General features: G+C 36.4%; 4 protein-coding genes across 8 annotated transcripts; 3 read left to right on the forward strand and 1 right to left on the reverse strand.

The window, feature by feature from the left end:
- The first annotated feature begins 3 nt into the window (after positions 1-3).
- On the forward strand, positions 4-5,622 carry LOC109854134 (phospholipase D1). 2 transcript variants are annotated; one of them, XM_020426950.1, is made up of 14 exons: positions 4-380; positions 623-806; positions 1,046-1,406; positions 1,478-1,598; positions 1,676-2,099; positions 2,169-2,404; positions 2,490-2,920; positions 3,003-3,248; positions 3,322-3,577; positions 3,660-3,880; positions 3,948-4,184; positions 4,247-4,487; positions 4,579-4,908; positions 4,981-5,622. In XM_020426950.1, exons 2-14 carry the CDS (start codon positions 635-637, stop codon positions 5,080-5,082), a joined length of 3,378 nt encoding a protein of 1,125 aa, XP_020282539.1. In that variant the 5' UTR covers positions 4-380; positions 623-634; the 3' UTR covers positions 5,083-5,622. The 2 variants fall into 2 exon arrangements, with proteins under 2 accessions (XP_020282539.1, XP_020282549.1); XM_020426960.1 differs by having other exon boundaries at positions 1,208-1,406.
- An 848-nt stretch (positions 5,623-6,470) lies between these two features.
- Positions 6,471-11,043, forward strand: LOC109853771 (superkiller viralicidic activity 2-like 2). The gene is made up of 10 exons (XM_020426173.1): positions 6,471-6,663; positions 6,782-6,886; positions 7,045-7,287; positions 7,381-7,588; positions 7,723-7,989; positions 8,091-8,922; positions 9,008-9,180; positions 9,259-9,690; positions 9,794-10,331; positions 10,444-11,043. Exons 1-10 carry the CDS (start codon positions 6,590-6,592, stop codon positions 10,599-10,601), a joined length of 3,030 nt encoding a protein of 1,009 aa, XP_020281762.1. The 5' UTR covers positions 6,471-6,589; the 3' UTR covers positions 10,602-11,043.
- A 6-nt stretch (positions 11,044-11,049) lies between these two features.
- On the reverse strand, positions 11,050-14,818 carry LOC109853779 (FAS-associated factor 1). The gene is made up of 12 exons (XM_020426186.1): positions 14,533-14,818; positions 13,978-14,046; positions 13,585-13,888; positions 13,302-13,479; positions 12,916-13,192; positions 12,702-12,843; positions 12,455-12,600; positions 12,215-12,369; positions 11,881-12,076; positions 11,716-11,819; positions 11,318-11,636; positions 11,050-11,178 (listed from the first exon to the last, which is right to left on the reverse strand). Exons 1-12 carry the CDS (start codon positions 14,569-14,571, stop codon positions 11,098-11,100), a joined length of 2,010 nt encoding a protein of 669 aa, XP_020281775.1. The 5' UTR covers positions 14,572-14,818; the 3' UTR covers positions 11,050-11,097.
- Positions 14,819-15,633: 815 nt separating this feature from the next.
- LOC109854331 (centromere protein I-like) lies at positions 15,634-19,971 on the forward strand. Of its 4 annotated transcripts, none has more exons than XM_020427310.1 (16): positions 15,634-16,017; positions 16,153-16,421; positions 16,491-16,616; positions 16,707-16,850; positions 16,945-17,033; positions 17,134-17,264; positions 17,340-17,517; positions 17,615-17,721; positions 17,808-17,962; positions 18,085-18,285; positions 18,365-18,471; positions 18,585-18,773; positions 18,892-19,016; positions 19,092-19,209; positions 19,291-19,461; positions 19,543-19,971. In XM_020427310.1, the coding sequence occupies exons 2-16, from the start codon at positions 16,367-16,369 to the stop codon at positions 19,612-19,614; spliced, it is 1,968 nt and encodes a 655-aa protein (XP_020282899.1). In that variant the 5' UTR covers positions 15,634-16,017; positions 16,153-16,366; the 3' UTR covers positions 19,615-19,971. The 4 variants fall into 4 exon arrangements, with proteins under 4 accessions (XP_020282899.1, XP_020282908.1, XP_020282918.1 ...); XM_020427319.1 differs by having other exon boundaries at positions 15,634-15,838; positions 16,257-16,421; XM_020427329.1 differs by having other exon boundaries at positions 15,634-15,838; positions 16,366-16,421.
- The last annotated feature ends 2,133 nt before the right edge of the window (positions 19,972-22,104 follow it).

Genomic DNA, 22,104 nt, shown 5'->3' on the forward strand with positions numbered 1-22,104 from the left:
CTCCGGTTCAGGCCGCGGTTCAATTTGAAATACAAAAAGCGATCATGTATAAATGAGCACGATAGCCGAATAAAATGGTCGATGATGTGAGCGGGTCTGTATGTCCGGTGTGAGTCCGGCCAACCGTCATCGGTCATCGCGATGAATAACGCGCCTTGACGGAGACGCGTAATCTAGCGTAATCCGCGCGTAATAGTCAGTAGTGGTGGCGATCATGACGATTGTGTCTCGCTTAAGTAATTCGAGCGTTTCTTTTGTTGTAACAATGCGTGGTCGGTAAGACTTCTGAGAAAAATAATCAACTGTGCAGTAGCGCGCACGATGCGCTATCGGCGAAACGTTTTTAGGCTAGAATTGTGTCCTGCGTGAAAATTTTGAAGGTAAATTACTTATTTGTATTCAGAGAAACTTAGTTAGATAAGTTGGTAACATATGATAAGTTTTTCTTCATGGAGTAAATGAAGATTTCTCGTAAGGTTCTCTGATGAAAGCGTCTTATTGGTGACGTTATCGGTGTAACAATATGTTTGATGATCTGTTTATTTACGTTGTCATACGTAGTGTTTGAGATATTTAAATGAAATTGGTTTTAACATTTTGCTTTCTTGATGAAATTTTATAGAAATCTGCAAAAATGTCTAATGAAGAAGCCGAGACCACGTCTGCTAGACTAACTCGTATGCTGTCACAGGAGTCTGAATACGATGATGCTTTGGAAGTACCTGATTCATTAGAAATAACAGTTGATGAGCATGGAGAGACGGTACAAGTTCAAAAGGAAGACATAGAATGTGTAGATAATAAAGGTATAATAATTGTATAGAAATATAGATTGATCTTTGTCATTAACATTATGTGTCCAGCTTTCTCTGTGTAAACTTTCCCTGGTCATTAATAAAATTCCATGTTTACACATTTATTTCTAAAATACATGTGAATTTAATTTACATTTAGACTATCATTTTATTTTGTTCACACAATTTGTGTATTTGTTTTTACACATTTTTTATTAGTTCTGTGTGTTTTTGTTTTGCATTATTTATAGAAATCCTTGGTACAATACCTTTCACTGTTATACACAATCCACCAAAGTTCAAAAGTCAGCACTGTAATGTGTTTATTTCTGGCGAAGAAGTATATGTAAGAATAATAGATAACGAGCGTAGTATAACCACGCATCCTTTGAATCCAAATCTGTACACCATAGAATTTAGACACGGTCCTTTTGTGTGGACTATCAAAAAACGATACAAGCACATTCAGCAACTGCATAATCAATTAAAAATATATCGTGCTAGTTTGAACATTCCCTTGCCTATAAAAAGCCACAAAGAGAGGAGGAACAGTCTGAAAAATCTTGGAACTGCAAGTGAGAAGAAAGGTAGACGTCGTAATGCTTTACCAAGGTGTGATAATTGTATGTTCTCATATTATCTGAGTTGATCGGTAGAAAAGATACAATTGAGAAGTTTTACAGATTTCCTAACAAACCTGACATCCTAGTGCCTCATGAACAGTTAAATCAGAGAAGAAAGGTGCTGGAAGAATATCTGGGAAATTTGCTCAACATAGAAATCTACAGAAGACATCCTGATACTGTAAATATATTCTCATTAATGACAGTATTTTTTATTAAACTACAAAAATGTTCATACATCATTATCATTTCTTACAGATAGATTTTTTGGATATTTCACACCTATCTTTCATAGCTGATTTGGGCATGAAGGGAAAAGAAGGCACAATTCTAAAACGGACTGGATCAGGTAGTAGAAACAGGTGCAACTTTTGTCGTCTGTTTGAATATGGATTCTGTATCAAGTGTAACTACTTCTGCACCTCTCTTTGCGGCACTTGGCACAAGAGACATCTCGTAGTTAAGGATACCTTCGTCGCGTATCTCAATCCACAAGATGGAAGAGTGAGATCCGTTATTCTGATGGATAATGGTTTCGGGATCAGTTCCGGAATATACAGCACAGGTTCACGAACCGGAGTTCAGATTGCGAATCTGAGCAGGCACATAGTCGTTAAATGTTGGACGAAACGAAAAACCAAGGAATGGATAGAGTTCATACAGGAAGTTAGTAGCAAAGAAGGTACGATTTGAGGAAATAAACGTGAGTGGCTCGTTTTCACGTTCGAGTATAATTTGATTTTTTTGACAGGCAAGGATTTTATACAAACAAATCCGCACAACTCATTTGCACCTTACCGTTCGCCCGTATCTGCGACTTGGTTCGTGGACGGAGCCGATTACATGTCGGCTGTGGCCGATGCGTTAGAAAACGCTAAAGAAGAAATTTTTATCGCCGACTGGTGGCTGTCACCGGAAATCTATATGAAAAGACCGATTTTAAATGGGGATTACTGGCGATTAGATAAGATTTTACAAAGAAAAGCAGTATGTCTTTTGTCAAACTCCATATGTTGCAAATTTAAAGTCATGTGGTAAATTATCTAAATCAGATGTATGCATTTTTTCGCAGGCTGAAGGTGTCAAAGTATTCATAATGATATACAAAGAAATCGAGGTAGCTTTAGGTATAAACAGTTATTATAGTAAACAAAGACTTGTGGAACAGTGTCCTGAGAACATAAAAGTATTGAGACATCCGGATCATGCGAGAGCGGGTGTTTTCTTATGGGCTCATCACGAAAAGATTGTGGCCGTCGATCAATGTCTGGCGTTTCTCGGTGGCATTGATTTGTGTTACGGTAGATGGGACAACAGTGAACACAAATTGACAGATTTAGATTCCATTCATCAGTCAACCATTTACATTCCTTCAAAAGACAGATTAGTTAACACTAGCAGTAAGAAAGTATTATCTCGCAACACAGAGAGACACGTGCTCTTACCATTGGCAATTGCAACGAACACTATCGCTATGGCGACTACAAGATCTATACCTCTTCTGTAAGTTCGGTGTTTTGTCAACTTTGTTATATCGACTATGGGGAAGAATAAACGTAAACGTTAATTCTATTCATTTCCAAAGACCAATGATGAACAGTCAAGAACAAAAGATGTTATTACCGACGTTATCGAAGGATGATTCGCTGTTCATGATACAAAGGAAGAAAGATGTGAAACGTAATACTCCCGAGATGGAAAGAAAGAATCTATTTGGCGTGGCAAAAACGACCGTCGATAAAATGAAGAACACCGTGAGAGTGAAGAGACAAGAAATCATTAACATGATGTACAATTCGCAGGAAGCAGCTTGTACCATTGCCGCGGAGAAGTACAAATTACAACACAGTAGTCATTTAATGCGGTATTTTAACTGAACTAATAACATTTCTTTTTTAATTTAGTGATGGAGTTTTTATATCTGATGGAGATACGGTGGATTATTCTTGCAATTTAAATTCTACAGCGAAATTGTGGCTCGGCAAAGATTACACAAATTTCATCGTTAAAGACTTCAATGACCTTGAAAAGCCTTATCAAGATTTAGTGGATAGAACGACCACTCCTAGAATGCCGTGGCACGACATTGGAGTTTTGGTGCAGAACGCCGCTGCTAGAGACGTGGCTAGGCATTTTATACAACGTTGGAATGCCATCAAGGTTTACATGCTCAATAATAATTAATTTACATTCAAATTCACTAGCGATAAGATCCTGCAAACTGATACGGTACCTGTTATAGCTAGAAAAAGCAAATTTCAATGCGTGTTACCCTTACTTACTGCCCAAGTCGTATAGAGATTGCAAGAGCTACGCTCCGTTTATCAAAGAAGCAAATAAGCACAATGTCAAGTGTCAAGTACTGAGATCGGTGAGTTCTTGGTCCGCCGGGTTTCTCGATTCGGAAACGATGGAACGGAGCATACAGGAGGCTTACATTCACGCTATCAGTAACGCCGAGAGGTAAGATCTTGTGCATTTTGCATTTTTTGCGTCTAGATTTCACTGATCTAAATACGTGTGTTTGTAGGTACATCTATATAGAAAATCAATTTTTCATAACGCTCGCTTCCATGGAGAAAGGTGGCGTGAAGAATCGAATAGGCGAAACACTGTTAAAGAGAATTCTGAGAGCGCACAGAGAAGGCGCGGTGTTTCGAGTATTCGTCGTGATGCCTTTACTGCCGGGCTTCGAAGGGGAAGTCGGAGGACCTAGTGGGACAGCGCTGAGAGCGATAACACATTGGAATTATGTTTCCATATCGAGGTACGGAACAACAAATTGAAGAAGAGAAACAACAAATATAAAATTTCTCTTTCAAACAACAGGGGGAAAGATGCTATTCTAAATCGGCTGATGGAAGCAGGTATAGAGGATCCTACCGAATACATAACATTCCACGGTTTGAGAACTCATTCCATGTTAAATGGCACGATGGTAACGGAACTGATCTACGTTCACAGTAAGCTGATGATAATAGACGATCAAACAGTGATCTGCGGATCAGCAAACATAAACGACAGAAGTATGGTCGCCACAAGGGACAGCGAGATAGCCGTGATAATTCATGTGAGTATTTTTCGACGTATTAACTTTGTTGTATCTTTTATATAACACATCTGCGTTAATTACATAAAAGTTACAATAATTGCACAAATAGGATCAGGAGTTCGAGGATGGACGCATGAACGACATACCTTTCTCTTGCGGCAAGTTCGCTTCTTCTTTGAGAAAGAAATTATTTCGCGAACATCTGGGCCTGTTGAAGACTAAGGAAGACATCGACATCGATGACGCCATCATCAGATCTTTCTACAAGGACGTCTGGTGCGCTAGAAGCAAACGAAACACAGAAATTTACGAAGAAGTGTTTCAGTGCATTCCTACGGATAAGGTAGTCAATTTCGCTATGCTAAAACAGTACCAAGACAAAATACCTCTTTCGTCATCCGATCCGTTGTTAGCACAAGAAATGGCAGAAAGTATTAAGGTAGGCGTTTCTCTTTGATGTGGTTGCACACACGCATATTTCGACTTATCTAAATCGAGATGAACTTTTCAGGGTCACTTGGTAGACTTGCCGTTGAATTTCCTCTGCAACGAGGAATTAAAACCTGCTACTGCCACGGTAGAGGGAATAATGCCAACTTCGTTATGGACGTGAGTGCGCATTTCCCCGTGAGAGCATCTATTTTCAAATTAATGAAGCAGTTTTTATGAATTCGTTTTATTACAAAACGCAACAAATTGATCAGGAAAGTTTCATCTTCGAAGCTCCTAGATAGATATACTCCAATTATATTTAAATATGGTTGCAGTAAGGAGTCTTAATATTTATACTGTGCTAAACAAAGAGATATAAAGTATTTTTTTTTATCACTTTGATATTTATGTATACATTGAAATTATTATTGAAATTATTCTCTATTTACTGCTTTTTTGTAATTAGTGGAAGTTTTAATCGGTAACAAAGTATATTTTTTTTAAGAGATATTAACAGTCATTTCAAGTGCAGTTTAAATTTGTTATATATTTTATACATATTAACAGAGTATTTAAAATTATATTTTTATTTAAACGTAATTTTATCTTCAGTCTTAACTTGTTTCGACAAGTACGTCTAATTTATTCTGTTTAAACTTAGTAAAGGCGTTATTACTTAACATCTGTTAAATTATTAAAATTTTAATGAGCTCATTGTTAGTTATTTATCTTTTTAAAGAGTATTTTACAAAACATCTGTTATTTGTGTGTAAGTTAATAAATTTCTCACGATATTGATGCAAGTATTACAAGTAACATAAAAAACTGTCTATTTTTGTAATAAATTGTTTCTGTCTTTGATATGTATCTTTAAATGCGATTAATATATTATGTTTATTATGGGAGGACAATTGTCTTGTAATCGTTACTACTAATATCCTATCAGTGACCTTGGCGGGGTTACTGACCTCGGCCTTGGTGGGGGAGGGTCACTGACCCGACCGCGCGGCCTTGGCGGGGTTACTGACCTCGGCCGCGCGGCCTTGGTGGGGGGGGGTCAATGACCTCGGTCACGCGACTGCGGTGGAGTCACTGACCTCGGCCGCGCGACCGCGGCGGTGTTACTGACTTCGGTCACGTGATTACGGTACATATATATATATATGCGTATGTGTGTGTATTATATATAGATATAGAATATTACATATAATATATATAATATTCTCTTTTTTACCCTTTTCCCTGTCACGTGTTGTTTTTCCAATTTTCTTTCTTACTATTTTTTTAGTTTGATTTTCATGCGTTATTTCTGACATTTTTCATATGTGTATTATATAGTTTATAAGACGTATATATTATCTGTCATCGCGGTAACAGGTTGTGTTCACTGACAACACGTTAAATAAAAATAACATTAGCGCGCGCTTGTGTTGTGCTAGTAAATAAAAAAATAAAAAACCTATTTTTGCGCGCGCGGAAGTCGGAGCGCTGATCGAAACCAATCGAAGCACATAAGTATTCTCGTGACTAGAGTCGCACATGCGCAAGAAATTCAATCCCCTCCTTCAATCCTGCTCCAAACCAAAGTGAAAATTAGGGGAATTCGAACTAGTCGTATCTTTCCCAAATCCCAACGTGATGCGTGACAATGTTACTTGTTTTGATGATAATAAAAAGTTCAAATAATAATGGCAAATTTCTCTGAGGACTTGTTTGACGTTTTTGACGAGCAGGGCGACGATATAGAAATTCCAGAGGCAAAGTAAGTTTTATGATTTCTGCGTTGTGAAATATCTACTTCTCTGCTTTTAACCTCTCTATAACCTCGTGACCTCGTGACTCTTACACACAGAATATTTATCTATTAAACGAATGTGTAGGAAAGTCGAGACCGATGTAGGAACGAAGCGACAATGTGACAAGCAAGATGATGATATCTCAGGTGTAAAAAAGTTCCGACAGGACCCTATCTTGGATGATATCAAGTATGTCACTGTATATACACACATGTATAGTTTTTGATTATATTCAGTTATTTAATAATATATGATATACGTAAAAACCTTCTAAAAAGCGAAATAATACACTTTGGTTCTGTTGCATTACATAAACAAATAACATTTGTATATTGAACATTATTTAGTTTAGAGGAAGTGGCATGTCGTATAACAGTACACACTGTAGATACCATAAGATCTTGCACGCACGAAGTTGCTATTCCTCCTGACCAAGAATATATATCTCTGGAACATAAACAGGGCAAGCCAGCCAAAGAATACAAATTCATACTTGATCCTTTCCAAAAAGAAGCGATTCTTTGCATTGAGAACAATCAGTCGGTTCTTGTTTCTGCGCACACATCGGCTGGTAAAACAGTGGTGGCTGAGTAAGTGAATCTTGTATTTTCAGAAAGAGAGTATCTTTCTCAAAGTATAATCATTTTTGAAATTTTACTTTATTGTGTTTATACATAACGCAGATACGCGATAGCAATGTCACTCAAGGAAAAGCAGAGAGTAATATACACAACTCCCATCAAAGCATTGAGCAATCAGAAATACAGAGAATTTTATGAAGAATTTAGGGACGTTGGTTTGGTAACAGGCGACGTTACCATAAATCCAACAGCCAGCGTGTTAATTATGACTACTGAGATTTTGCGTAATATGCTGTACAGAGGTTCAGAGGTTTATTTTGTTTTTTTTTATATTTTTATAACTTTATATGAAAATAAAGTGTGTGCATACACATACTTTACTTTTTATTAGTACTGAAAAGAAAGAGGATTCTTAATTAATTTACGTATTTATGTACGAATCAGGTAATGCGCGAGGTCGGTTGGGTGATATTCGACGAAATACATTACATGCGTGACAAAGAAAGAGGCGTGGTGTGGGAAGAGACGCTTATACTGCTGCCGGACAACGTGCACTATGTATTTCTTTCCGCTACCATACCGAATGCGAGGCAATTCGCAGAGTGGGTGACACATTTGCACAATCAACCCTGTCACGTGGTATCGACGGACTACAGACCCACTCCGTTGCAGCATTACATATTTCCAGTCGGCGGTGATGGCATTCATCTGGTCAGTAACAATGATTCATAAAAAAAAAACAAATAACTCATTTACAGGCTTTGGAAAAAAATATGTGACTTACGCGCTGAAATAAATTTACTGTAAAACAGGTTGTAGACGAAAACGGTCAGTTTAAAGAGGACAATTTTAACAGAGCCATGGCGTGCCTGCAGAACACTGGGGACGCGGCTAAGGGTGACACGAAAGGACGTAAAGGTGGTATACGCGCCACGAACAGCGGACACACGAACATCTTCAAGATGATAAAAATGATCATGGAGAGAAACTTCGCACCCGTGATAATATTCAGCTTTTCGAAAAAGGACTGCGAGCTCTACGCGATGCAATTGGCCAAATTGGATCTGAACACAATGGAGGAGAAAAAATTGGTGGATGAGGTGTTTAACAACGCGGTGGACGTTCTTAACGACGAAGACAAGAAATTGCCGCAGGTCACGAACTTGTTGCCGCTTCTGCGACGCGGAATTGGCATTCATCACGGTGGACTTCTGCCAATTCTGAAGGAAACAGTTGAGATATTATTCGGAGAAGGCCTGATCAAAGCTCTCTTTGCTACTGAGACGTTCGCGATGGGCTTGAACATGCCGGCCCGCACTGTTCTGTTCACGGCGCCGCGCAAATTCGACGGCAAAGACTTCCGTTGGATCACATCGGGTGAATACATTCAAATGTCCGGTCGCGCCGGCAGAAGAGGTCTGGACGAGAAGGGAATCGTTATATTGATGATAGACGAGCAAGTAAATCCGGCCGTAGGAAAGGCTATTGTTCAAGGTAAACCAGACCCGATCAATTCCGCGTTTCATCTGACCTACAACATGGTCCTTAATCTTCTCCGTGTGGAAGAAATTAATCCAGAATACATGTTGGAAAGAAGTTTTTTTCAGTTTCAAAATCAAGCTAGTATTCCAGCTTTGTACAATAGTGAGTATGCGTGTTATTGATGACGTCATTCGTAATTAGTAGCGGTTGTAAAAATTTAATGACCGCATTTTAATTGCGTTTTCAGAGGTGAAAGAGCTGTGCGATGCGTACAACGTCGTGACCGTCGAGCGGTATGACGAGATATCTTCCTATCACGACATACGCGAACAACTCAACCGTTTGACAGAACAGTTCCGATCGTTTTTAACCCGGCCGGAGTATCTGGTTCCGTTTTTACAACCTGGCAGACTGGTGAAAGTGTGTATTTTCGCGCGCGATTCAGTACCACCGTCGTACTTTTGACGCGACTCATTTTTATATTGCGCAAAATTGCAGGTGAAAAACGAGTTCGAATCGTTCGATTGGGGCATCATAGTGAATTTTAAGAAAAAACTTCCAAAAAATCCGGTAAAAGACAAGACCGTTATCGTTATCGACGTTTTGCTTCACATATCGAAGGATTCTAAGGAGACCAGCCTTATTCCGTGTCGCGAGGACGAAGAAGGCGAGATGGAAGTGGTTCCTATTTTGCATTATCTGATCACTCACATCAGTTCGCTCAGATTGTACTACCCGAAGGATCTCAGACCGTCTGACAACAGAAGGAGCGTTCTGAAAACAATACGCGAAGTGAAGAAAAGATTCCCGGATGGTCCGCCGTTGCTCAATCCTATTACAGATATGCGTATAGAGGACCAGGCTTTCAAAGAAATAGTGAAAAAAATCGAAACGTTAGAAAAACGACTGTACGCACATTCCTTGCACAAAGTAAGCAATTTTATATGTTTGAAAACATTTATTTTTTTTAAATAAAACAATCTTTTTCTTTATGGTTTGGTTTTGAGATAACTCTCTCATTTACTGCTTACAGGATCCCAATGTGAACGAATTGTACGAACGATTTTTACACAAGGAGGAATTGGCTGCGCAGCTCAAGCAGGCGAAAGAGGAATTTAAACAGGCGAAATCGATACTTCAAATGGACGAGCTCAAGTGCAGAAAACGAGTTTTGCGAAGACTGGCGTATTGCACGTCGGCGGATGTGATAGAACTGAAAGGACGCGTAGCATGCGAACTGAACGGCGCCGACGAACTATTGATGACCGAGATGATCTTCAACGGTCTTTTTAACGCGTTAAGCGTGCCCCAAATGGTGGCGTTGATCAGTTGTTTTGTATGCGACGAAAAATCAAACGAAATGCCCAAGAGCACCGAGGAGCTAAGCGGTCCGCTCAGACAGATGCAGGACCTGGCTCGAAGAATAGCGAAGGTCTCGACCGAAGCCAATTTGGAGTTAGACGAAGACGCGTACGTTGATCGGTTCAAACCTTATCTCATGGACGTTATATACGCTTGGTCTAAAGGCGCAACGTTCTTGCAAATTTGCAAAATGACAGACATATTTGAAGGTAACGTATATACATTGGCATATCTTGTTGCTAAAGCAGTAACGAGAATTTGGAATATTATTTGTTTTTGCAAATGTGTGCATAAATACAAACAAAACCGCTTTTTTTTCAGGATCCATCATCAGATGTATGCGTCGCTTGGAGGAAGTGCTTCGACAATTGTGCCAAGCCGCAAAAGGTATTGGTAACGCAGACCTAGAGATTAAATTCAGTGAAGCGATCAAACTCATAAAGCGAGACATCGTATTCGCCGCGTCGTTATATTTATGATGTGGAGAACTGTGTTATAGAGTAGATTTTTTTTCTCTGCGTTTGTTTTATACATCTGAGAATTTATACAAATTCTTATTAAATTATGCGTGTTTTTGTGTATAAATTTTTCATTCACATCGCCCGCTATCGAGTGTCTGAAATGCATTTACATCGAAAACAAAAAGTAGCCCTAAAAAAAAAACTCTTATTTTAGACTTCAATTTATTCCTAGAAATTTAAAGTATATAATATATATAGGTATATGCTGGAAAGAACTTGCTTCGTTTTCCTTTTTTATAAAATAAAATTACATTTTTGTCATGCACGTGACACCACCGTAAAGGGAAAAAGTTCAGCGTAAAAATGTACGATCCAGAAGGTAGATAGAACTCATTGTGTGTTTGGCTATCTCGAGAGATTGTTAAATAAATACATTTTTTTTTTTTTTTAAGAATATTCGAATTAATCCGATACTTAATTTCTATATTTAAATTTAATTACAACACATTATTATTTATCGTTCCTCTAAAATTACTGTTTCCTGCGGACAGAATTTCAGTTCCATCAACGTGAGCTTCGAATCCAGCGAAGTTAACTGAAACACAAATATTGACATGTTTCGGACACGGAAGGCCACAGAAGATCTTTCGGAAATTCAATCTTCTTTCAATTTGAGCAAGAGAAAGTTTGAAAGATGAAAAAATATACATATTTTGCTTTATGTAAATACTTACATCTCTTCGTGGCCAATCAGAACAAGAGAGTATCTTATATTCCTCCGTGGGGTAACCCTCTACGATGAGGAAGTTAAACAGCGTCTGTAGCGGTGTATCCGACTGAAATTTACGTTCGAGATATTCTCCGGCAGGCAGTCGCACTCTTACTTTCATTATGCCGTCACCCGCTCCCTGTTGCGGTTCGGGCGGCAAACTGGATTCCACAGCTTGTCTGTGAGCTTCTTTCCTCGCCTTTTCGGCTAATCTTTCGTTTTCGGCCTGTTCCTTTTTCCTCTTCTCAAGTTCCTCTTGCATCTGTTTCGCTTCTTCTTTCGCTCTTAAAAATATATTATACAAACATTACACTCATATCTCTCGATGAAATCTTGTGCAAGAGAATACGATCATTTTATTACCTATCGGCAGCCAAACTTTCTTGGTACGCTCTGTCTTGTTCCTGCTTGACTCGTTCTCTGGCTTGCCGTTCTTCTTCAACGCCAATATCGGCTCGCCTTTGTTCCTATTTTTACAAGATACATATTAATCGAAGTACCGTATAAGTATTTCACGTTTACACTCACCTGGAATACGTCGACAGCTTGTACCAAGTTGGTTAATAACTCATTGACTCCCACATTGCCGTGTACAATGGCAAATATCTCTGTGTTTGATCTAGATCTCATAATAATCATGAGAACTGGCAAGGAATCAACGTCTATGCTCGACACAGCCAATGAACCGACGGTACCAAGGGTTTGATTTACAGAGTGCAAAAACCTAAAGGTCGAACAAAATTTTTGTTTGTTTTTGTTGTTAAATACTTGTATCTATGTATATTGATTTCTTTTTCTCTTTTTTTTTTTTTTTTTTTTTTACACACAAGTGTCTCTTAAAGATATAAAAAAACATTCGTACCTTTCTTTGTTCGATTCGTATGTAATATCCCAACCCCATACTATAAAATTCGCTGAAAGAAGCTGAAGCACCGTTTCGAAGCCTAACAATTGAGTACAAAAAACGTTCGCTAATACGCTGTTATCGTGATGCAAATATACAGCCAGTAATTTTCTCTGCAACGTTACAAAAACATCAACTACATATTATTTTTCTTGATGATGGCGTTACTCGCGTAACGCAACAAGATTCGCAACAAACCTCTTTTGCTGGTTTTAGACACGACTCTTTCAAGGCATCTTCAAATGTGCCGGCAAAAAATTCTGGATGTGCTGGCCCGTATCGCTTTTCGAATTGTTCCGCGAAATGTAACGTACCCATTACTTCGTCCACCACATTTTCTGGCACTGTGAGAAGAAAAAAAATTATTGCAACGTTACGCCATAACAACAATAGTAATTATTATGATAACAGCATCTTTTTTTTTTTTACGTTCTAATTTACTCACTAAGACGTTCTATTTTAGTAGATTTAACATCGTCTATGAAAATATCGTCCTCGACGTTAAACGGTTCAGGAAATTGTTCGAATTCTTCTACATCTTCCTGCTCGTCTATGGAACTATCGCTGTCAACTAGATCTATAACTTTCTGCGAAACGACACAAACATCAAACTTGTGTTACCAAATACTTTTTCGTATATCCTTAAAGCGTATACCAACCTTCTTGTCTTCTTTTGAAGGTAGCTTCCCGACTGACAAATCATGTTCCGGATAACAAATACCGCTTTGTGCCAACATTACATTATCGTCTTTTAAAGAACTAGGCCAACCCTTCCACTGTTGATTTCGTACCGGCACGTCTATTAACGAATACACATCTGTCTTCACTTCCAATACGGTACGTGTACCAGGAAACTTCAACTTGTATGTTTCATTATGCACCTCATCTTTCACATTCAATGTGTAATTCTGACTCATGCGACTCGACAGGCTCACCCTTGATAAAAAAAAAAACAAAGGATTGGCTTATATATATATATATATATATATATATATATATATATTATTAAACTGCAAAGTTATACTGACAAAAGTTTACAACTTACGTATCATTAGCCAAGTCACCAATTTGTGATATTGATGACAGGTACAATGTGACTTCCCTAGGCAGCTCTAACGTTTGTAATACCGTATTTAATGTCTGTGGTTCCTTCTTCCATCCGTGAAGTATTTGTTGACACGGTGTTACATTTGTCTTGAGGAATATAAGCTGCTTAAGATCCTCTGAAAAATTTGAATGTTTGCGCTTTTTAATCCATCAACTGTTCTAGATTTCTGACACTGACGGATACTGATCCTCAACAATATTGAGATCCAATCTATACTTACTCAAAGTGGATAATTCAGACAGATTTATCTTATAATCATTATCAAGGTAATTAATGTGGAATGTAAGTGTTCTATTCCTCATACAGCTCTTAGGTCTACTTGTCCCAGGTCTCGCATTTTCCGCTGTATCTGATACAACTTTTGGCGTATTACCTATTAGCTTTTTTGTGTTCTGAGCTATGGCTTGTAACTTTGTTGAAGATGACTGTGGTATTGCTTTAATTTCCTCCACCATTTCAATGTCCGGAGCCATTTCGGAAGGTAACTGTTGCGTACCTTGAGGCATAGCTTTGTTTATTGCAGCCTGTGTGAAACAAACACATCTCAATACCGCGGGATTCCACGTATTAAATTATTGACAAAGCAGAGAAACAATTGTCGAATTATATTTACCAACAAATCCCAATTTGTCTCTTCCAGATACAAAATAGCTTCCCCGAAATCATCGATTCCAGTGCAAGCCTAGAAACAACACATTCGCAGTTTCAAATTAAAAAAAAAAAAAAAAAAAAAAGAAAAAAACAAAAACCCAAGTTTTGAATTCGGTTTAAAATGAAAATCAAACACGTGTGTCAACAAACTGCACGCAGGACACGTTAATGACAGTTGCTTTTTGGTGCGAGAATTTTTTTTTAATCTTCCGGACAAAGAACATGTGTGGAATGACGTGACAAAGAACGACGAATCGTTTCGAGCGAATTTTGTCAAGCTCGCAAATGACAATTCAGAATCCGACAAAATACGTAGCGCACGTTCGATCGCTCGATCGAAGTTTCGAGTGCGCTGCAACAATCCCTGTATAATATAGAAACCTCGCGAGCAAAAAATTCAGTTCAAATATGTATCCAATTATTGTCAATGTCATCGCACGAAACTTTCCTAACCTAACACAAAGCATTTTGCAAATGTGCAAACAAAGTCGCGCGATGAGTATTAAGAATGATTTACCTGAAAGTCAGCCAGTATCGCGTCCCGATTTTCGGCCATCGCAACTGGTTTACTCCAATACGCAAAACTGTTTTGACGACTCGCGGAAAACGATACTTCTTCGTGCGGTCTCGAGAATCTCGCGTTTTATTATCTCTCAACTATGTTACAAATATATATATATAACACGAGCAACACCATGAAAACCATTGCCATCCATTGCCTTCTCCTCAGCCTTCGTCTTTGATGAGTAACACGAGAGTGAGTGGAAAATATTTAATGACGCCTAGTGTATTTCACCTCAGTGTTAAGCATAGAAAGGTACTTTCACGTAGACGTCACAACTATCTTACTCTTATCGGAGAGAATAATGAGAGCGACCAGTTTCCATAGGTCGCTCGCGGAGACAGAACGCGGCAATGCGTTACGTACATACGCGGTAGCCAATCAGCATATTTGCTCTTATGGAAAATACGTTGTACTTACCTGTAAGGCCTGGTTTATGCGGGCAATAACTGTTAACTTATGCCGGAACCGGTAGAGTTTAACTATAGGATTCCAATACTTCTGTTTATACGCATTCGGCAATTTCGTATAAACAGAAGTATTAAAATCATATAGTTAAACTTTACCGGTTCCGGCATAAGTTAACAGTTATTGCTCGCATAAACCAGGCCTAAGAGTAAAATGCTGATTTGCCAACGCGTTGTACAATGCCGCGTTGTCCTTGTTTGCGAGCGCTCGTAAGAGTTTTTGCGATCGCTTTTCCGTCCGCTAAGCCAGCGTATGTCCACGGACGGTGCACATTAGCCAACTACGAAGCGATGTCCACGACCAACAATTTGTCGGTGTCCAAACTTGGTGAATGGAATTCTATGCGCTTGTGTGCACAAATGTCGAGTTGAGAAAAATCCGAAAAGCCACGAGAGCACGTGTCTTTAAAAAAACGTGACCAGAGTAACGTCACGTGACAGGGAAGAGAGGAAAAACTACACGTGATTTTCTTTCGGTCGCGTGTCTTTAAAAATGGAAGAAAGAAAATACACAAGACGCGCGAGACGTAAAGTCACGTTTTTAAAAAAACATGCGACTAAAATAAAGTCACGTGTTTGTTTTTCTCTCTTCCCTGTCACGTGACGTGTTACTTCGGTCACGGTTTTTCAAGTGCCAAAAGTGCACCGAAAGCGCTGTTGAAAAAGAACAGACCTGCAATTTGGCGGGATTTGGCCGGAGCCACAGAGCGGAAACTGAAAACAGAAGTTCCGGACCGTTTTCAAGGATTTGAATCAGCTCGTTCCTCGGATCGGTTTGCGGGAATTTTCTTCCGGTACGAGAGGTTATACGTACGCGGGTGACATATCAACAAGACTTTTCGATTCTTGAACAATTTGCGTATACGAAAGTTTTTCAAGAATTAAGGCCCGGCTTTGTAGATTCGTTGATTTAACAATTGCCGAGATATAATGACAAAACCAGGCCGGAAAAAGTGAATCTATCGAGATTTGGGTAATTTACCGAAGTGCCGGGGTTCTCGCGAAAAAAACTGAATACATTGCGCACGCGTGTCGATTTGAAATCGCCGATGGCGGTGGGATCTCACGGCATGTTTTTCGAAATCTGTTTACATATTCCCCGGTCTAGATGATTCTCGTCAACCTGACAACGGCCGCGTTCAGCAGAACTCAGCGCTTAGTAAGCGCTTTACGCTTATTGCTTGTCATTGGAATATACTTTCATATTTGCAGCGGATTTACAAGAAGAGACCAATCACAGACAATAAGCGTAAAGCGCTTACTAAGCGCTGAGTTCTGCTGAACGCGGCCAACGAATTTGTGTTTATGAGCAAATCATCAGAATGGGCGATGATGAGAGGAAGGAAGCGTGCGCGGAATTTATCAAACGTTTCAAGTGTGAGTAGATACAAGTATTTTTATATTTATGTGGAAAAAATCACTAATTTCAAATTGTTTCTCTTTCAGTAAACCCAAACAGATTTCGTGATTTTAACGTATCCGTTGCCATTTTACAAGAAGAAGCTGCTACAAGAGGATTGGATGATGATCTTCTTCAGAAGCTGTCGGATCTCATTTTACATACAGACTTAAGTTAGTCTAAAAATTAATACGGTATTATGTTGTAAATTTGGAAGCGTTGATTCTTTTGCATCACAAATAAATTTGTATTTTATATGTTAGGTGCAACCAAAGCGACAGTGTTGATGAAATGTCTCATTCCAAGATACAAGGTACCTAAAGAAATAGCAAAGTCTATGATTATTTGGTGTGTATCAACTGATCTATCAGTTACTGTTTCTACACTCATTGTACAATGGATCATAGGTAATGTAATTTCTTGCGAAATTTATATCATAAAGAGAGTTTGTGTAAATATAATGTAAAAAAAGTATAACTTTGTAATTTATTTTATGTTCAGGCTTGTGGGATTATGAATTAGCGGATAGAAGATTAATCAGCATATATTATGATGTTTTTTTCTACATGATGCTCAAGAAGGAAAAACTGGTGAGATATAAGCCATCTTTTTGTCCTAATTAATATTGGAAAAAATTGATGAAATATGTATTTTGATTATTTTATTAACTATAAGTGATATGAAATTTAGGAACGTCATCTAGCACGTCTCGTCTATGTGTCAACAAGACCAGAAGATGTTACTCGACGAGATGTCTTAAGATTACTGAATCTTCAGAAGAAGTATTCTAAGCCTCGCGCACATATCACTGCATTACTTTTGTAAGCACAAATGATTACAAAATTATATACGTTTGTCATTGATGATATTAATCATTTTGATTAATGTTCTCTTAGCTTATTTAAGTCGTACAAACCGGAATTAGTGCCGGAAAAAATAAACTCCGTGAATATAGAAAGTGTGTGGAAACCTATACCTGAGAATATGCGAGTAGCGTTAGAGGATGCCAGGGATCGCGCAGAAATTCAACAGTCTCAAAGCGTTCAAACTTATTTTAATTGGAACGTAGCGCAGGTATAAAAATTTCTCTTATGTTAAAATACAACATGCAGTTCTGTGTTAAATGATTCATATGGATAGACAATAAAAATGCATTTATGTACGCGTGTAGAAAACCAAGAAAAAAAAATTGGAGCTTCTGCCTTCTGTGGGATATTTTCATATTGGTTCGAGTATTTTTAAAAGCGAAAACGCAAAGTTGATTTTTGATATAAACAGGTGAGCGCACTAAATCGGAATATGCATTGAAATGTGCAATATTGACACATTAAATACATAATACACATAGTGTGTATATATTTTAGCATAGAAGACTTAGGAAAGTATCATCAAAATGTTGAATTACCTTGTAAAGCTATTTCACTTTTGACAAACATGGCCGGATATCATCTTCTTACCTATGCTGATATTCAGTATCAAAGTAGATTTTCATATAATCTCTACAATACACTGATAAGAGGTACGTGTATATTTATGGATATTTATTTAGAAAAGAAAGCAAGTTGAACATAAACATGATGCATATTTGAAAACTTATAATTTTTTTACACTATTGTAATTAATATTTTGTCATCATTTAAGCATTTATATTGGAGAGAGAAAAGTTCTCTGAGGAACAAATGGATCAATTTCTTGCCATGACGGTCGAATTCTCTCGATATATGCAAGAGGGAGTTCTCGTTACCAAATTGTTCTTCGACGAATTTCTGTATTACAATACAGGAGAACATCTTCAGAAGATGCTGCACTTGTTAGAATGGATGACTTCTATAACAGTAACTGGTACATAATCGAAATGTGTGTGTGTGTTCTATTTGATTGAACATTGTCATAGATATATTGCAAGCTTTTTTATTTCCAGAGTTACGAGAAAATATTCTGATACATGTACGAAATATATTTTTTGAATCGACTTTAGCTATGAAATGTGAAATAATTAAATCTTTGGGGAAACTGATTACAAACTTGGTAAGAGTCAATATTGTTTTTTTTATAACGTTTTTATTAAAAAATATATAGTTTTTAGAATGATTATTTTATTTAAAAAGATGAGTATGTTACATTAATTTTATTGGTTACAGTTTGTTAGACAAGGACTTGAAGAATCGTTCACAAACGTATCATGTTTTTTACATCAAAAGCCATTAGAAAATTTATCCGAAATAGTATCTGTGATTACAATGATATCGGAAAATCTTATTGTACACGGACTGAACATACATAAATATGATGTTGTGTTATTGTCGGAAAGTTTAACTTTCTATGAAGAGGTATGCGCGAAAATCAACATGTAAAAAAATAATTCAGATATATATATTTAAAATTGAAGTAACAAATACTTCATTACTGTTGTCTATTTAGTTTTGTTTTTTGCTTTTCTTTTTGAAGATCTGCACGTTAGAAAGCCGTAGTCACATTGTATCTTGGACACTGGCACCTCCAGCGGTTATCTACGGAGCATTTGTTACAAAAAGCTGTGCCATTTTGTCAAGAGTTTGTACGTTGTTGTTGAGGTACTGAAGTACTGTATTTCAATGTTACTCTTTTGTTTTTTTTTGTTATTTACTAAAAGCTTTGAATTCTTACAGATATCGCGAAATGAGTTCACATTTTCGTCAAATTCTGCCAGCAAACATATACAAAGAAAAAGTTCACATTATATCTATTTATGCGCTTGATATTTATAAAGCATTGTGGCAGGACGAGGTGTGTATATTTAAACTCAAAATAAGCAAACATAAATTGAAATTGTAAACAAGCAATATTAAAAACTTTGTTTGTAAACAGCCTTTTAGTAACAGAAAAGACGGTTACTTTTTGAGAAATGTCTCGGAAAAAGTTATTCGCGATCTAGACGATTGCGATCTAGATTCTTCACTGAGTATCAGTAACCATTATGCAGTATTACCTTACAAGTACACAATAAACACCACGGGCTTAAGCATAAGTACAAAGCAAGTACGTATTAACTTCTTTTATTATTATACACATTTAATTATTAAATATATGTACGTTATTACAAGAGTTTTATGTTTTTAGGCTGCTATGAGTATGGCTTTGTATTATTATCCCGCAATAAATAAATTTATTAGTGCGTTTGACGCAAAATAACATATTTGAAATTGTTGTAAGAGAGGAAGAATTCATTGTTTACTTTCTCTAATCTACAGTTTGTATATAAAATTGCAGTAACCAGGACTACTGTATTAGAGTAAATAATGTGAGATACAGAAAAAGATAAGTTATTAAGATTTTTGTAAAAAAACAATTTAAAAAAATTTACAAAACGATTTTATTTTTATTATAAACAAATAAAACTAAAAATCGGTGCAATGGGTTCTGTTTCCTTTATTATCTTTTATGTAACTATTTATTTCTTGAAGGCAAACAATTCACACAAGTTCTCCTCGAGTGATATATTTAAACAAAAACTTTATATGTAAAGAAAATTATATAAAACATATGCACATTGATATATATACGTATATTTTATTAAATATTGATATTATATAATAATGAAACATAGCAAAAAGAAAATATATCAATATAATTTCGGAATAAAATATATATGACAGAATCTATTTTGCATTACACTTGGGCATATCTTATATTCAACGTCTCTTTATTTGCCTGAACTTTTTTAACTTATTACAAATAATAACGCAAATATAGTAGCGATTACGTTTCGATAACGCAAACGAAAATTGCTAGTTCGTGTCACATACTCATTTAGTGGATCTTTCTCTCAAGTCTTACGTTTTTCGGATTGATTACACTAAAGGCAGTGACTTTAGCTTAAATCGTAAAAACTGTTAGGTAAAAACAATATTTATATATACACGATAAAAATTACGAAACCTTGCTGAAACTAAATTTCAACGAACATGTAAACGCACTTATATGGCACGAATGAAGTTAATTAACTGTCTAATATGTGTCTGCAAAATATCGGCCATATCTTTATACCTCTTGTACTTAATGCATGATAAGATATGATATAATCCTCATATTAAATCTTTCTATATTACTATAATTAAATGATTTACGCAAATTTTTGATACCGTTTCAATATATTCTCGTTAACTTTCTTCCCTCAGTTATTTTTGAACGAAAATTTGTCTTTTCAATTGCACAAATTTCATAAATAATCGCACAAAAATATGAAAGAGATAAAAATATTACATTTTATGCTGCACTTTTAATGTTTCACACAAATGTGTTCGCGATCGTACATATGTATAAAAACAAACTTCAGCAATATATACAATATACATATATATATTATATAAGTGGGTTTGCACAAAATTTATATGTAAAAATGGTTTCTTTTCGTGAATATGTTTAATTTTACAAATGAGTAAAGCAAACATTTGTCATAAGATGTTCCACAGATAATAGTATGTCAGACTCAAAAAATTAAAATATATTAATAATAATATGATTAATAATGACGTGATTTTTTCAAATGCGGTTGTCGGCTATAAGGATACTGCAAGAAGTGATAAATAAATACAGACGTTAATGCGCGTATATGTTGGATGACTAATACAAAAATAATAACTAAGTTTTCTAATGTGTTCTATGTTCTTATTCATTTGTCTTTGTGTTGCAGTTTCTAGAATATGAAAATTTCACGTGTGTAAATAATATGTGTAAATTGGAAATACGTTACGTTGATGAAATGTAATCCTGCGTTTAAGAGAATTATTTTTTATGCTTAAACGTAGATGTTATCTATTCACAGTATACGTAGACATACAAATGTGACATAAATATCTTGATTTCAGATAAAGAATAATTTCTCTCTCGCAGGTTTGACAAATTAACATCGCGTTTTTCATCACTGAGCGTATGTAAATGAAATGGACAGCATTGCAGAAAAATACGAATTCATGAATACTGCAAACCTAAGACTACACATCTTTGTTCTTTTATACATATACTTAGATATTGTAAAACCAAAAGTTCGATATTTTTTACGATTGTGTTACAGTAAAAGTTTGGAATTGCTAGCAAAATGTACTTGTAAATTTTACTTAGTAAACGCATGCATTCACCAAGTCAATAAATGTATATGGATTTCTTTCTGCTTTTACTGTAACATCCGTTTAAAAAACAAAAATCAACTCGTATCCGCTCAAAACGATGTTGTTGTTCTTCTTTTGTCTATTCCGACACTGATATGTATATTTCAAAAATATATCGAGATTTATTGCAATACGTATATAACAGATATTGAAACTTAGAATTCGAGTGACGCGAATCTTCGATTGGATTACTTAAAAGTTGAATTTACGTGTTTTGTAAGATTTGGATCCTTTTTTTTTTACTACATTTTAAAACACTTCAAACCGTAACAAATGCATATTTACATGCGCAATGTATATATATATATGTATATTTCTATTAATATCTACGCGCGATTTCTACACAATTCTTATTATCTAGATAATTTTGTAAACGTAAATCTGCAAAGTAATGCTTTTTCACTAAAGATACAATAACTGCGAATTTGAGCGAAAACGAGTTGCCGGCAGCATGGAATTTATATAACTTATGCATTTATATATATATATATATAATATATATATATATAATATA

Source organism: Pseudomyrmex gracilis, unplaced genomic scaffold (genome assembly GCF_002006095.1).
Source record: "Pseudomyrmex gracilis isolate BER0280 unplaced genomic scaffold, ASM200609v1 scaffold_2, whole genome shotgun sequence".
NCBI lineage: Eukaryota > Metazoa > Arthropoda > Insecta > Hymenoptera > Formicidae > Pseudomyrmex > Pseudomyrmex gracilis.